Source organism: Mobula birostris, chromosome 22, assembly GCF_030028105.1.
Source record: "Mobula birostris isolate sMobBir1 chromosome 22, sMobBir1.hap1, whole genome shotgun sequence".
In the NCBI taxonomy this organism is placed as follows: domain Eukaryota; kingdom Metazoa; phylum Chordata; class Chondrichthyes; order Myliobatiformes; family Myliobatidae; genus Mobula; species Mobula birostris.
The window spans coordinates 7754851-7771513 of NC_092391.1; the positions used below are offsets into that span (position 1 = coordinate 7754851).

The 16663-nt window shown below is 45.4% G+C and overlaps 1 protein-coding gene across 1 annotated transcript in view; it reads right to left on the bottom strand.

Moving 5' to 3' along the window:
• LOC140186079 (nuclear receptor subfamily 6 group A member 1) overlaps positions 1 to 16663 on the bottom strand; it is a 316148-nt gene that overhangs the window by 259170 nt on the left and 40315 nt on the right. The window contains exon 2 of the mRNA XM_072239944.1: positions 14132 to 14176. Within this exon, the coding sequence (XP_072096045.1) occupies positions 14132 to 14176 (45 nt within the window). The remainder of the gene's footprint in view (positions 1 to 14131; positions 14177 to 16663) is intronic.

The window sequence follows — 16663 nt, forward strand, 5'->3', positions numbered from 1 at the left end:
ATGGTGGTGAGGGAGGAAGTGTAAGGGCATGTGTAGCACTTGTTCCACTTACAAGGATAAGTGCCAGGAGGGAGATCGGTGGGAAGGGATGGGGGGGAAACGAATGGACAAGGGAGTCGCGTAGGGAGCAATCCCTGCGGAAAGCGGTGGGGGGGGGGGAGGAGGGAAAGATTTGCTTAGTGGTGGGATCCCATTGGAGGTGGCAGAAGTTACGGAGAATATGTTGGACCCAGAGGCTAGTGGGATGGTAAGTGAGGACAAGGGGAACCCTATTCCTAGAGGGGCGGCAGGAGGATGGGGTGAGAGCAGATGCATGAAATGGGAGAGACGCGTTTGAGAGCAGAGTTGATGATGGAGGAAGGGAAGCCCCTTTCTTTGAAAAAGGAGGACATCGCCTTCATCCTGGAATGAAAAGCCTCATCCTGAGAGCAGGTGTGGCAGAGACAGAGGAATTGCAAGAAGGGGATGGCATTTTTGCAAGAGACAGGGTGAGAAGAGGAATAGTCCAGGAAGCTGTGAGAGTCCCTAGGCTTATAGTAGACATCAGTAGATAAGCTGTCTCCAGAGATAGAGACAGAAAGATCAAGGAAGGGGAGGGAAATGGACCAGGTAAACTTGAGGGCAGGGTGAAAGTTGGAGGCAAACTTAATGAAGTCAACGAGTTCAGCATGAGCGCAGGAAGCAGCGCCAATACAGTCGTCGAAGTAGCAAAGGAAAAGTGGGGGACAGATACCAGTATAGGCTTGGAACATGGACTGTTCCACAAAGCTAACAAAAAGGCTGGCATAGCTGGGACCCATATGGGTGCCCATGGCTACACCTACCTCATATTCTCTCATATCCCTTTTGTCAATCAACTTTCCAGCACTTAGCTCCATCCCTTCCCCCTCCTATCTTCTCCTATCATTTCGGATCTCCCCCTCCCCCTCTCAAATCTCTTACTATCTCTTCTTTCAGTTAGTCCTGATGAAGGGTCTCAGCCTAAAACGTCGACTGTACCTCTTCCTATAGATGCTGCCTGGCCTGCTGCGTTTACCAGCAATTTTTATGTGTGTTGCTTGAAATTCCAGCATCTACCAATTTCCTCGTGTTTGCGTTTTTATTCCATCATCTAAATCATTTATATACAGGCCCATATCCCTCTAAATATTTGGACAGGTATCTATGTATCTAACTAGATGTCTTTTAAACATTGTAATTATACCCATCCCAATCACTTTTTTTGGCAGATCACTCCACATATCCGCCACCATCCTCTGTAGAAAATCTGTCCCTCAGGTCCTCTATAAATTTTTCTCCTCTAAGCTTAAATCTATGCCCCTGATTTTAGACTCCCCTATGCTAGGAAAATGCCTAACCAATCCACCTTGCCTATGCCACTCATGACTTCTAAACCTCAGAAAGGTTAATGCTTGCCTCCTCCTTTCTGAGGAAGACAGTCTCAGCTTATCTATTCTCTCCTTGCAACTCATTCCTGAAGTCCCAGCAAGCTTTTCTTCATACTATAGCTTAATCATATCCTTCCTACAGTATGGCAACCAGAACTGCACACAATATTCCAGGTGCAGTCTCACCAATATCTTATAAAGCTGCTTTACAATGTCTCAACATTTTACTCAATGCCCCACCTGATGAAGGCAAGTACTCTCCACCTCCATCGCCACTTTCAGTGCATTTGTCATTCACAAACTTATTAACAATTTTCACAACATATACCAGTGATATTAAACTTGATTCTGAATCATGCCACTTACACTTTCATCCAAACTGTTCATATAACAAGCAACATTAGACACAGCACCAATCCCCATAGCACAATGCTTGTCACAGGCCTCCAAAATGAAAAACTTTCCAATACCACCTTTTGTCTCCTTGCACAAGGATGATTTTGTACCCAATAGCACAAATGGCAATTCCAGCATCGTCCAGTTTCTTGCTTCTCCTCCACTATCCAACTGGCTAGCCTAGATCCCATGTGATAGAACCTTCTGGATCAGTCTATCACGCAGGGCTTTGTCAAAAGCCTTGCTAAAGTCCATGTAGACAAGGTCTACTACTCTGCCCTTGTCAATCCTCTGTTAGCTCTTCAAAAAAAAATCAACTTCATGAAAGTTTCCCAAGCAAATCTGTAAGCTATTTGAAGGTAATTTGTGCTGAAATATCACAAGACGTTTCAGAATCATTGTATACTGTATAGTTATAGAAACAGAATTCTGAATGGCTTTCTTATAGAAGTAAATTAATATTTTCAGGTTATGATCAATTTGGCCTATTGGTAACAATGCTTTAAGGTAGTGCCCTTGTATTCTGAATCAGGTGATTGTATTTTCAATTGTCCATACTAGATTGTACATGACGTGATCCAGGGCAGTCTGCTGAAAGAAAGCAATAGTACAAGTGTTAGGTTGCTAAACTGAGACTCCTTTGGCTTTGCAGATGGATGCAAAATGTCCAATGGGCACAATTCTAAGAAATGTGTGGAATTTGCTTTCTGTTCTTAGCACTACATCCTTATGCAACACCATCTAGTTATTCAATTCACTTGTTGTTTGTAGTAGCTTGTTTTTGCCAAATTGGCTGCTGCATTTGCCATGTAACAATTGAAGAGTGCACTTCAAAAGCATTTCCCTAGTCGTTAAGTACTATGGGCCATTTGGAGCATATAATCGGGCATTCTGCAAGATGATTTTATAGACCAATAGGGAAGTCATTTATTTCCTATTGCTCTAAAGTTATTTTGCTAAATCACTAAATGAATAAATTGAATTAAATTAAATTAATTGAATTAAAGGCAGCTTTAGTGCAATTATTGTAATTATTGCCAGCAGGCTGCAAGTGAATGTTTCTATGTTTAAATGAACCAAAACGGTGGATGAAATACAACATCTTTATATCATTTACAGAATTTAATTAGGCAATCATGGTTTTAATTACTCTTTCAACTTCTAACATCAAGTTTTTTTTGCATAGCAATTTGCAGTAAGTAACCCATTGATTTAGCTCAAATCATATATGGCTTCATTGTCCCTTTGTTAGTAGGGAAACCATACTCATCCGTACATTCCAGCTTTAATCTCACCGCAATAATATTGAAAAATATTATGGAAAGTTATTATTAAAAGTGAAAATCTGATATCTTTTAAATCTCAATCTAACCAATATTTCAAGACTCTAAAGAAGTTTCTATTCTATTGAAAAACTTATTTCACCTCATGATCTGAGTCCACTTCCTAGCCTGAATGGGGTACTAAATACATTAGCAGATGGTCACTCACACAATACTTGCTGCTATATGCTGAGCAGCTGTCCGGTGAAAGAGCAGATGGCTATAGACAGGCCAAAGTTGATACTGGTCAACATAATTAAAGCTAGTCACCTCAAGGACCTAAATGCATCAAGCAAAAGACTTAACATTTGAAATAGCTTATGAAATACTTCAAGCAACACACATCAAAGTTGCTGGTGAATGCAGCAGGCCAGGCAGCAGCTCTAGGAAGAGGTACAGTCGACGTTTCAGGCCGAGACCCTTCGTCAGGACTAACTGAAGGAAGGTTTGCGTTTTTATGAAATACATCAACAGATTTTAATGCAGCTTTTTACAAATGGGAAGACTGTAGCGATGTGCTACCCACAGAGCTAGAAATAATGACACGCAGTCTGTAAGTTGCACTCGAGACTAGTTTATTCAAACTTCGTGGCACTGGCTTTTACAGAGTTCCGTTCCCGCCCTCTCCGGGCGGAAATGACATCAGAGGTGCATTACAAAAGTCTCTTCCCACGCGTGGGCTTTTTCCCCTTGCTGGTGAAGAAGGTGGCCCAGCGCCACCTCGGGGCTGGCCTCTCTGCCGACGCGTACCGCCATTTTGTGAGCCGGTTCACCTGCGTAGAAAGTGGGTCACCACATAACCCCCCCCCCACCCCCACCCCCGCAGAACCGGCAATACACCCCCCAATGTCCACAGTCCAGATCAGTCTCTGTTTGGGCAGTCTGCCTCTGCGCCACAGTGCCTGAACCTCGACTGACTGCACCAAGTCCACATGGGCCGGTTTGAGTCGGTCCACCGTGAAAACCTCCTCTTCCCCCCCAATGTCCAGAACGTACGTGGACCCATTGTTCCTGATCACCTTGAACGGACCCTCATCCGGCTGCTGTAGCGGTGCCCGGTGTGCGACCCTTCATACAAATACAAACTTAGTTCTGCAGGTCTTTGGGTACGCAGGTCGGGATCTATCCATGCTGTGAAGTCGGTACGGGGTCCAGGTTGCCGAGCCTTTCACGTAGTAGGTCAAGGACTGCTGTGGGTTCTTCCTCTTGCCCCCTTGGGGCTGGTATGAACTCTCCTGGGATGACCAGGGGTGCGCCGTACACCAGCTCGGCCGACGAGGTGTGCAGATCCTCTTTGGGCGCTGTGCAGATTCCAAGCAGGACCCAGGGAAGCTCATCACAGGCCAGGAGAGCCGACTTCAAGTGACGGTGGAAGCATTCCGCTAGTCTGTTCGACTGTGGGTGGTAGGCAGTTGTGTGGTGTAGCTGGGTTCCCAACAGGCTAGGCACAGCCGACCACAGGCTGGAGGTGAACCGGGCGCCTCTGTGGGAGGTAATGTGGGCTGGTATCCCGAAGCGTGCCACCCAGGTTGCAATTAGCGCTCGGGCGCAGGAATCGGCGGTGTCAGTGAGTGGGACCGCCTCTGGCCACCTCGTGAACCGGTCTACCATAGGAGGTACCATGCTCCTCGCGACACTGGCAGGGGCCCCACAATATCCACATGAATGTGGTCGAACTTCCAGCGGGTGGGTTCGAACTGCTGCAGCGGGGCTTTGGTGTGCCACTGCACCTTGGCTGTTTGGCACTGCGTGCGCGTTTTGGCCCATTCACTGACCTGTTTGCGAAGTCTGTGCCACACGAACTTGCTGGAGACCATCCGGACGGTAGTCCTGATAGATGGGTGCACCAAGCCATGTATGGAGTCAAAAACTCGCCACCGCCAGGCTGCTGGGACGATGGGGCAAGGTTGGCTGGTAGCCACGTCACACAGGAGGGTCCTCTCACCTGGGCCTACGAGGAAGTCTTGCAGCTGCAAACCTAAGACTGCGGTCCTGTAGCTGGGCATCTCATCTTCTGCCTGCTGCGCCTCTGCCAGTGCTGCATGGTCCACCCCCCTGGGACAGGACCTGCATAGCTGGTCTGGAGAGTGCGTCCGCCACGACGTTGTCCTTTCCCGAGACGTGCTGGATGTCCATCATGTACTCGGAGATGTAGGACAGATGTCGCTGCTGGCGGGCCGACCAGAGATCAGACACCTTTGTTTGTGGTCTGTGAACACGGTGAATGGCCTGCCTTCTAAGTAGCACCTGAAGTGCCAGATTGCCAGATATAGTGCCAACAGCTCCCAGTCAAAGGCACTGTACTCGAGTTCAGGCAGCCGTAGGTGCCCGCTGAAGAACGCCAGGGGTTGTCAGTGCCCCTCAATGAGTTGCTCCAGCACCCCACCGACTGCTGTGTTGGATGCATCCACTGAGGGTGGTTGGAACGTCCATTCTGGGGTGCACCAGCATCACGGCGTCTGCCAAGGCTTCCTTGGCTTTAATGACAGTGGCCGCGGCCTCTTCGTCCCAGGTAATGTCCTTGCCTTTACCCAACATCAGGGTGAACAAAGGGCGCATGATACGGGCTGCTGAGGGGAGGAAGCGGTGGTAGAAGTTCACCATACCAACGAACTCCTGCAGGCCTTTGACTGTGTTGGGCCCAGCGAAGTGGTGGATTGCGTCTACCTTGGCGGGCAGAGGTGTTGCCCTGTCTTTGGTAATCCTGTGGCCCAGGAAGTCGATGGTGTCGAGTGCGAATTGGCATTTGGCCGGGTTGATCGTGAAGCTGAAATCACTCAGGCGAGAGTAGAGCTGGAGGAGGTGGGACAGATGCTCCTGATGACTACTGCTGGCTATGAGGATGTCCTCCAAATAGATGAACGCAAAGTCCAGGTCGTGTCCCACCGCATCCATTAGCCGCTGGAATGTCTGTGCGGAATTCTTCAGGCCGAACGGGGTGATGAGTGCTGTTTTGGGGATGTCTTCAGGGTGTACCAGGATTTGCTGGTATCCCCGGACGAGGTCTACTTTGGAAAAGATGCTTGCCCCATGCAGGTTTGCTGCAAAGACCTGTATGTGCAGCACGGGGTAGCGGTCTGGAGTTGTAGCCTTGTTCAGTGTGCGATAGTCACCGCATGATCTCCACCCCCGGCTGCTTCGGGCACCATGTGCAAGAGGGAGGCCCATGGGCTGTCGGACCACCGTACGATCCCCAATTCCTCCATCCTCTTGAACTCCTCATTCGCCAGGCAGAGCTTGTCCGGGGGGAGCCTTTGTGCGCGGGCGTGGAGGGGTGGTCCCTGGGTCAGAATGTGGTGCTGTACTCCGTGTCTGGGCATGGCTGCCGTGAACTGCGGAACCAGAACCGATGGAAAGTCCGCCAGGATTTTGGTGAATTCGTTGTCGGACAGCGTGATGAAGTCCAGGTATGGGGCCGGCAACTTGGCTTCACCCAGGGAGAACGTCTAGAAAGTCTTGGTATGGACCAGTCTTTTCCCTTACAAGTCGACCAGCAGGCTGTGAGCTCGCAAGAAGTCCACCCCCAGGAGTGGTTGGGCCACAGCGGCCAGTGTGAAGTCCCACGTGAACCAGCTGGCGTCGAACTGCAGCTGCACTGTGTGGGTGCTGTAGGTCCGTATCGTGCTGCTGTTTGCGGCCCTCAGGGTGGGTCCCAGCTCCCTGTTGCAGGTGTCATACTCCGTTGGGGGTAAGACGCTGATTTCCGCTCCGGTGTCGACCAAGAAGCGGCGTCCCGACTGTGTGCCCCAGACGTACAAGAGGCTGTCCTGGCGGCCAGCCGCCATAGCCATTAGCAGCGGCTGGCCCTGGCGTTTTTCCGGGAACTTGCTGGGCCGGCCACAACGGCAGGCTTCTGTGCCCCACCGCTGGTGGTAGAAACACTACTGTTCATTGGCCTCCTCCGGCCTCTGGGTTGTGCACGCTCCGTTGCCGGGCATGGTCTGTCCTGCTGTTGGGCGCGTGGCCTGGTAATCTGTCCGACGGACGCCCCGCTCTCCCTCTTGGCTTTCCACAGCACTTCTGCCCGGACCACCACCTTCTGGGGGTCACTGAAATCTGCATCGGCCAGCAGCAGATGTATATCCTCAGGCAGTTGCTCTACATGAAGCAGGGCTTGTGTCCTTCAGCCAGGGCCAGCATCTCGTTCATTAATGCTGATGGCGGCCTGTCTCCCAAACCGCCCAGGTGCAGCAAGTGGGCACCTCACTCACACTGCGAGAGGCCAAAGGTCCCTATGAGCAGCGCTTTGAATGTTGCATATTTGCCTTCTTCCGGGGGTGATGAAATCCTCAACCTGGGCGGCTGTCTCCTGGTCAAGGAAGCTCACCAAATAATAGTAACGTGTGGAATCAGAAGATACCTGCTGAATCTGGAACTGGGCTTCTGCTTGGTCAAACCACACGCATGGTCACAGCATCCAGAAAGTTGGCAGTTTTAGCGAAACTGCGTGAACAGATGAAGAGTCGATCATCTTTGGTCCAAATCCCGTTTGGACCGTCAGGGTCACCAGTGTAGCGATGTGCTACCCACAGAGCTAGAAATAATGACATGCAGTCTGTAAGTTGCACTCGAGACTTGTTTATTCAACCGTCGCAGCACTGGCTTTTACGCAGTTCCATTCCCGCCCTCCCCGGGAGGAAATGACATCAGAGGTGCATTACAAAAGTCTCTTCCTGCGCGCAGGCTTTCTTCCCTTGCTGGTGAAGAAGGTGGCCCAGCACCATTTTGGGGCTGGCCTCTCTGCCGACGTGCGCACCATTTTGTGAGCCGGTTTGCTTGCCTAGAAAGTGAGTTGCCACAAGACTATAATATTTCCAAATATAGTCAAAGTCATAATTTAAAAGATGCTCTAATTATACACAATATATAACATTCTCTTTGCCAGAAATTTGGATGACGAATTGTCTCTACTCAAGTTGTTTAACCTGTCCTTTGCCTGATTTGTTATTGTATACATTATTTGACATTTGCATTTTTATTCAAGCCTATATTATGTATAAATGAACTGAGTTTGCTATCCAAACTATGGATTTTCAAAATTCTGAACCTTTTATATTAATCGCAGCCATTATAAATTACTTTATACAAAATACTCCTTTGAGTTTTCAGTTAAGGTGAAGGGATGATCACGCAATCAGTATAAGAGGAGAAATCGTAGGCTGGCAATCCGTGATTATATATATGAATTTCCATATAACTATGGTCTCCATTTTTGTAATGCAGAATCACCAGTTTTTTCTTTACACAAACATTACTGGGCAAAGAATGAAAGGCATGAAAGGACAAAATATGGGAGCAGCAATAAGCCATGTGACCCTATCAGCCTTCCATGGCATTCAGAGAGATCATAAATATCTGATTTTAGCTTCAGCTCTACTTTCTTGCCCATTCTCCACAACCCGCAATCTCACCATATTCCAAATAATAACTCCCCAAATTTGAATATTTAACACCCAAGAGCAGAAACGATGAATCTTTCATGTTTAGAGAGCGTATGCAACAAGGTTACAAAAATTCTCAGCATTAAGATTGTTAGCAAGATGAAAAACTGCCACCAATTCATTCCCCAACAAGGAAGATTTGTACCCTACAACAAACAGCTTTTTAAATTACTTCTATTACTCCTTTAATATGCTGCTCAGAGAAACAGGTATCGAAACAGGTTGCCTATCTCTATAGGGACCACATGCTTGTGCAGTCACACAACTAATAACAGCATTTCCAATCCTACACCTAATGCTTACATCGAATTCTCAAAAGCGGCTCAGCCTCAAGGGTGAGTTGCGCAATCACACTTCAAGGCAGCAGATTCACACATTTCTCCTCTCACAGAATTTTCCACTCATAAGAAATAATTTGCAAACGACTCCATAATGAGAACATAAACGAGCAGTGAAATATACAGTGTTTCACTCTGCAGGCTGCGTTAATGCTGCATTCACCAAACACCTCAGTCAGCATTACAAAACACTTCACTTCATTTTATATATTTTAAGTATATCCTGCACTTATCTAGATTTTGATTTTTGAACTTTTCCTGAGTAAGTTTTAATTGAAATTAACTTATCAAATACCATTGCATACAGTAATTTTGTGTGTTAAATAAAAAATACCTTTTAATACACTGCCTGAAACCTGAGGGGGGAGAAGATGGTACCCACTGCCTGAGGGGGGAGAAGATGGCAGTGCAACAGCAGCGCATGCGGCCACTTCAGTGATGATATCTGTTATCTGTCAAGTAGGGAACCGTGCACAATTCTGATTTGATGGAGACAGACGTGAGAGCACAGAGGAACATCTGGAAAACTTCTGAAATGCCCGCTTCGCTACCGCTGCTACTGTGTGGTAACTGGACTCACCGGAGCTGAAGGCCCCGAAATCCTCGGCTTTGCGTGTTTCAGCGGCCGGGGAGAGGTCGAAGGCGCTCGGCAGAGGATGGCGCTCGGGAGGCTGTATCGGAGAGGCTGCTCGGAAGCGCGAAGTTTTCGGACAGATGGACTCAGTGTCGGCTGTGGTCGGCTGCTTCCAAGGTATCGGCAAGTTGACGGTGCCTGGAGGTTTATGGAAGGGAGTTTCTCCCTTTTGCCGCCTGCTATCGGGGACTTGGGATCGACTCCGGACTTTGAGACTTTTTTTTTTACCGTGCCCATGGTCTGTTCTTCATCAAATTATGGTATTGCTTTGCACTGCTGTAACCATATGTTATAATTATGCGGCTCTGTCAGTGTTAGTCTTTGGTCTGTCCTGTTTTCTGTGATATCACTCCGGAGGAACATTGTATCATTTCTTAATGCATGTATGCATTTCTAAATGACAATAAAAGAGGACTGAGTGTTCTCATAATCTAAAAAAAACACAAGACTCAGGTTCCATCCTATACCTTGGTGACTGTGGAAGGTGCTCCAGTTCCTTCCAACATCCCAAAATTTGCAGGTTGGTAGGTTAAATTGACCACTGCAAATTGCTTCCAGGTAATTGAATAAAGAAATTTTTAAAAATGGAATTAATGTAGAATTGATGTGAACAAGTAATTAGTTGTAAGGGGCTGAAGAGCCTGATTCCATTTTGGATCTATAGTATGTGAAACCAGTTTATCAGATATCTATACGATGTGCTTCAAAATAGAATATTTTAATAGAACATTATGGACTTAATTAACAACTGTGGTATTGGACTAGCTACCTGAAGGTCGTGAGTTCAAGCCCCAGCCAAGGCAACATGTTGTGTCCTTGAGCAAGGCACTTAATCACACATTGCTCTGCGACGACACTGGTGTCAAGCTGTATGGGTCCTAATGCCCTTCCCTTGGACAACATTGGTGTCGTGGAGAGGGGAGACTTGCAGCATGGGCAACTGCTGGTCTTCCATACAACCTTGATCAGGCCTGTGCCCTGGAGAGTGAAGACTTTCCAGGCACAGATCCATGGTCTCGCAAGACTAACAGATGCCTTTACTTTCATTTGTGTGATCCATGTAGATGATATTAAGGTGAACTGCATCTTGAACATTTTCCACATTGCAACTTCACACAATATTAAGTGGTGATAATTAAAGATGTGCTCTGCCTTAACACACAGGACTGCTTAACAAGATAAAATCCTATGGCCTTAAAGGAAAGGCAGATATGGATAGAGAAATGGCTGACAGGAAGTGAGTGGGAATGAAGGGGGCCTTTTCTGGTTGGCTGCCAATGACTAGTGGTGTTCCTCAGGTGTCAGTATTGGGACAGCTACTTTTCACATAGTTTGTCCATGATTTGGATAATGGAATTGATGGCTTTGTGGCAAATTTTGCAGATGATACAAAGATAGGTGGAGGGGTAGGTAATGGTGAGGAATCAATGCAATTGCAACAGGACTTAAGACAATTTGGAAGCATGGGCAAAAAAGCAGCAGATGGAATACTGTGTTGGGAAATATATGATAATGCATTTTGGTAAAAGGAATAATAGTGCGGACTACTATCTAAATGGGAAGAAGGTTCAAACATCAGAGGTGCAGAGGGACTTCGCAGCCCTCGTGCAAGTTGGTTAATCTACAGGTTGAGTCTGTGGTTAAAAAAAAAGGCCAATGCAATTTTGGCATTTATTTCAAGGGGAATAGAATATAAAAGCAAGGAGATAACACCGAGTCTTTATATGACGCTAGTCAGGCCACACTTGAAGTATTGTCAACAGTTTTGGGCCCCATATCTCAGAAAGGAAGCGTTGTCATTGGAGAGAGCTCAGAGGAGGTTCACAAGGATGATTCCAGGAATGAAGGGGTTAACGTATGAGCAGCATTTGCTGGCTTTGGGCCTGTATTCGCTGGAATTTAGAAGAATAAGTCGAGATCTCATTGAAACCTACTGAATGTTGAAAGGGTGGATGTGGAGAGGATGATTCCCATAGTGGAGGTGTCTTGAAGTACAGCCTCAAAATTGACAGGCAACCTTCTAGAACAGAGTTAAGGAGGAACTTTCTTTAGCCAGAGGGTAGTGAATCTGTAGAATGCTCTGTCACAGACTGCAGTGGAGGCCAAGTTCATGGGTATATTTAAGGTGGAAGTTGATCATTTCCCGATCGGTCAGTGTGTCAAAGGATATAGCGAGAAGACAGGTGTACGGGGTTAAGTAGGATTTGGGATCAGCCATGATGGAATGGCAGAACAGACTTGATGGGCTGAACAGCCCAATTCTGCTCCTATGGCTTATGGTCTATAGTCTTAAAACTATCCATTAGTATAAAGTTAAAGCAGGGCTTCGCTTCCAGCTGGGCTCAATGCCTTCTATGCTCCCTTTGACCGTTAAAATGTGGAAGAACCATCACAAACTCATACAGCCCCCAATGATCCTGAGATTTCAGTCTCTGAGGCTGATGTGCAAGCAGCCCTCAGAAGTGTGACCCACAAAAGCACCCAGCCCAGATGGGGTACCTGGCCAAGCACTAAAGTCCAATGCCGATCAACAAGCTGGAATGTTCACTGAGGTCCTTAACCTCTTGCTTCAGTAGTCCGAGGTACCTACCTGCTTCAAACGATTCAATTATACCGGTGCCTAAGAAGAATGTGGTAACCTGCCTCAATGACCATCATCCAGTAGCACTCACATCCACAGTAATGATGAAACATATCAACTCCAGCCTGAAAAGCAACTTGAATCTGTTCCAATTTGCCTACCTGAATAACAGGTCCACAGCAGACGCCATCTCAGTCGCTCTTCACTCTACCCTGGGACATCTGGACAGCAAAGATGCATGCAACAGGATGCTCTTTATCGACTATATCATCCATCATCCCCTCAAAAATAATCAATAAGCTCCAAGACCTTGGCCTAAATACCTCCTTGAACAATAGAATCCTCAATTTCCTCACTTGCAGACCCCAATCTCCATCAACACAGGTGCACCACAAGTCTGTGTGCTTAGCCTCCTGTTCTACTCGCCTTACACTTATGACCGTGTGGCTAGGCACAGTTCCGATGCCATATTCAATTTTGTTGACACCACCACTATCGTAGCCCGAATCAAAGGTGGTCATGAATCAGCATGTAGGAGAAAGACTGAAAATTTGGCTGAGTACCATAACAACATCCTCTTACTCAATGTCAGCAAGACCATAGTACTGATTATTGACTTTAGGAAAAGGAAACCAGAGGTCTATGAGCCAGTCCTCAGAGGTGGAGAGGGTCAGCAACTTTAAATTCCTTGACATTATTGTTTTGGAGGAGCTGCCTTGGGCCTAGCATGTAAGAAGGCATAGTAGCTCTTCTACCTCCTTAGGAGTTTACGAAGATTTAACATAAAATCTAAAACTGACAAACTTCTATAGAAGTGTAGTGGAGAGTATACTGACTAGCTGTATCACAGCCTGGTATGGAAACATCAATGCCCTTGAATGGAAAATCCTACAAAAAGCAGTGGATACAACCCCATCCATCATGGGTAAAGCCCCCCCGCCACTATTAAGCACATCTACAGAAAATGATGCCACAGGAAAGCAGCATCCATCATCAGTGACCCCCACCATCCAGGATGTGCTCTCTTCTTGCTGCTGCCATCAGGTAGGTAGTACAGAAGCCTCAGGACTCACACCACCAGATTCAGGAACAGTTACTGCGAAAGGGGACAACTTCCTTCAATCAACTTCACTTGCCTCATCATTAAAATACTCCCACGTCATATGGGCCTATTTTCAAGGACTTTTCATCTCATGTCCCAGATATTTACTGCTTATTTATTATTTCTTTCTATTTTGTATTTACCCAGTTAGCTGTCTTTTACACACTGACTGAACACAAGTTGGTGCAGTCTTTCATCGATTTTGTTATTGTTATTATTCACTGAATTCATTGAGTATGCCCGCAAGATAATGAATCTCAAAAGTTGCATATAGTGACGTACATCTACTTTGACAATAAATCTACTTTGAACTTTGGAAATGATTCACTTCCTGTTTAAAAAAAAAACATGGAAAGTAATTTTATGTAAGCCACCAGGTCTTAGTTTAAAAATTATGACATTAGGCTGAAATATGGATTTCCAGTTAGGCACTGGAATGGTTTCAAGCTAATTAAATTCCAAAAAAAAATCATTCTACTGACAGGAGAAGAGGAAAGGCAGATTACTGGTGCCTTAAAACCAGTTGCTCCAGGCAGACGGGACTCATCAGCTCATCTCAGAGAAGGAAAACTCACATCTCAACCTTTGCTACCTTACAACTATATCTATTCATAGAGAAGGCTTGAGGAGTAAACCCCAAGGAAAAATCCGGAGCTGGAATCTCCAAGGCAAAACCACTGAGTTCAATGCTGACTGGCAATTCCGGAGATGCCACTGATTCCGTCAGTCTGGATCAGTCTCTGCCGTTCCTTTGGATTCATCAGATGCATGGAGAGGGAGAGCCTACTGCATGGGCAACAGCTTGCTCTCCATATTGTACTGACCTGGTATACGTATGACAGCTAGGACACAACATCCTGACCTCCCTCTATACTAAAATGCAAACATCATTTTCTGCATATTTCCATATTATGCAAGAAAGAACTTACTGGTATTAGACTGGTCATTTTCCAGTGGGTGGTCTTCATAAAAACCTGCAAGAAAAATATACAAGTTACAATTTCTGCCCACAATTCATTTCTGTCATTAATTAATGCTTAAAATTTGTCTTTGTTGCTTTAATCTTAACATTCCTTTTTACTGTTTAAAATTGCCTTTGTTTTAATTGCTCAATTCCAAACAGAAATATAAGCCTCAAAAGTAGCAAAATATAATACATAATAAGAAAATCCGTTAAGAATAAGAAAAATCCTTTAATAATAAGAAAGTCCCAACATACCAATGCAGTTATAAAGAAGGCAAGACAGCAGCTATTATTTCATTAGGAGTTTGAAGAGATTTGGTATGTCAACAAATGCACTCAAAAACTTCTACAGATGTACCGTGGAGAGCATTCTGACAAGCTGCATCACTGTCTGGTATGGGGGGAGGCTACTGAACAGGAGCGCAAGCAGCTGTAGAGGGTTGTAAATTTAGGTTACGTCCACACTAGACGGGATAAATCTGTAACAGAAGCTTTTTCTCTTTGTTTTGACCCACCGTCCACACTGAAATGGCGCTTTCCTCCCCCGAAAAAGGAGATTTTCTAAAACACTCTCCAGAGTGTTTAAATCTGAAAACGCCGGTTGGCCATTGTAGTGTGTACGGGGTAACCAGCTAATTTTAAAACTGCTGTCATGACGTGCCGGAACAAATGGTGGCGGCAGCGCGGCATTTCATTGTTTTCTTGAATGCAACCTCCAACACCACAACAATATCTGACAATAGATGTATAACATCCTAGTGTAACATTGTATGGAAATACAAGATATCACTGATGCAGACATGTTTTATACATTTAACAAGGTGCTGTATTAATGTATTGCTTATGCAAACATTCAATAGATGCAATTGTCACTTTTGCCCAGTAACTCGTTTTACTGCACGTTAAATACAGCAAAATAATACACAAAGACATGGCAAAAGTAAAGGCAAACAAATGAGGTCACAGCAAATTTCACTTTTGTCCAGTAACAAGCCTCATTGCATTTAGTTGTAGCTGTCGTCCCTTTCATCGGTGAAGAGACTATGGCTGTAGGAAATGTTTCTGGACAAACACACACCAAGTTTTTTGTTTGGCAATTTCCTTTTAAGTTTTTCTAGTCTGTAACTGGACAAACGCGCACCAAGTATACCGTTTTCTCTTCGCTTGTTTTCAGTGTGTCCTGCACATGCCCAGTAGGAGGAGATTTGCCCAAGTATCCGTTCTAATGTGAACGAAAGTATTTTCAAAAACGCCTGGTGTGGACGCTTATCATTTTTACGTGAAACCGACGTTTCCAAAATTATCCGGTCTAGTGTGTGGAAGTCGAATCCAGATAAAGTCACTCAGAGACTGTATAAGTATAAACCTTTTATTCAAAGCCTCCGGGGCACTTCAGCTAGTCGCTCAAACAGGAACAGTCTGTGACTGTTCCTACTCAGTCCACCAACTGACTGGCAGGTCCTCTTACAGAATAGACATAGTTGTTCAGATACCCCCACACAAGACAGGCTGGAGCCAGACTTATCTATGTGCATGGCAATACCGAGAGACAAATTACAGAATAGGTATAATGGCTCACATACACAGAACAGGTTGCAGCGGTCTTATCTATGTGTATGACTGCACATGGAGACAAGGACCTTGAAACACTGTCTAACTCCAAGAAGAAATATGGTTCAGCATGGTTTAGCACATCTGTTGATCATCAGCAGCTTCTTACAGAAAAACAGGCTGCTATTGTTTATCTGACCATGTTAACCCTCTACATACTTTATCACTAGCCTACAAAGTACCTAGGACATCTTCAAGGAGCGGCGTCTCAGAAAGGCAGCATCCATTATAAAGGACCTCCACACACAGGGCATGCCCTTTTCTCACTGTTACTATCAGGTAGGAGGTACAGAAGCCTGAAGGCACACACTCGGCAATTCAGGAACAGCTTCTTCCCCTCTGCCATCCGATTCCTAAACGGACATTGAACCCTTGGACATAGTATTTCTGGTTTTCGCACAATATTTTATACAATATACATATACTGTAATTTAGTTATTTATTTTTCTTCTATATTATGTACTGCATTGAACTGTTGCTGCTAAGTTAACAAATTTCACATCACATACCAGTGATAATAAACCTGATTCTGTTTCAGATGTTGCCCTTCCTCATTATTTCAAGGTGCTAATAGGTATTCACATCCAAACATTACTTCAGATGTTGCCTGAATTTTATCTTTGGAACAAACATTTATTCGTTTTCCAGGATAACTTTATATTTCATTTCCAAACAGAAACCGAACATATTAACATGTACACCTTTAATACAGAAAATATCTCAAGGCACTTTGAGGAAGGGTTTTTTTTTAAAAGTGATGCTAAACCAAAAGAACAAAGATTAGAAGAGATATTAAAACAAACTAAATTGACTTGTGCTAAAGGAGGAAATGTAACTGGGAAGGAAAATACCAAACACCAGAGCCTGCTGCCCAGAACCCAAAATA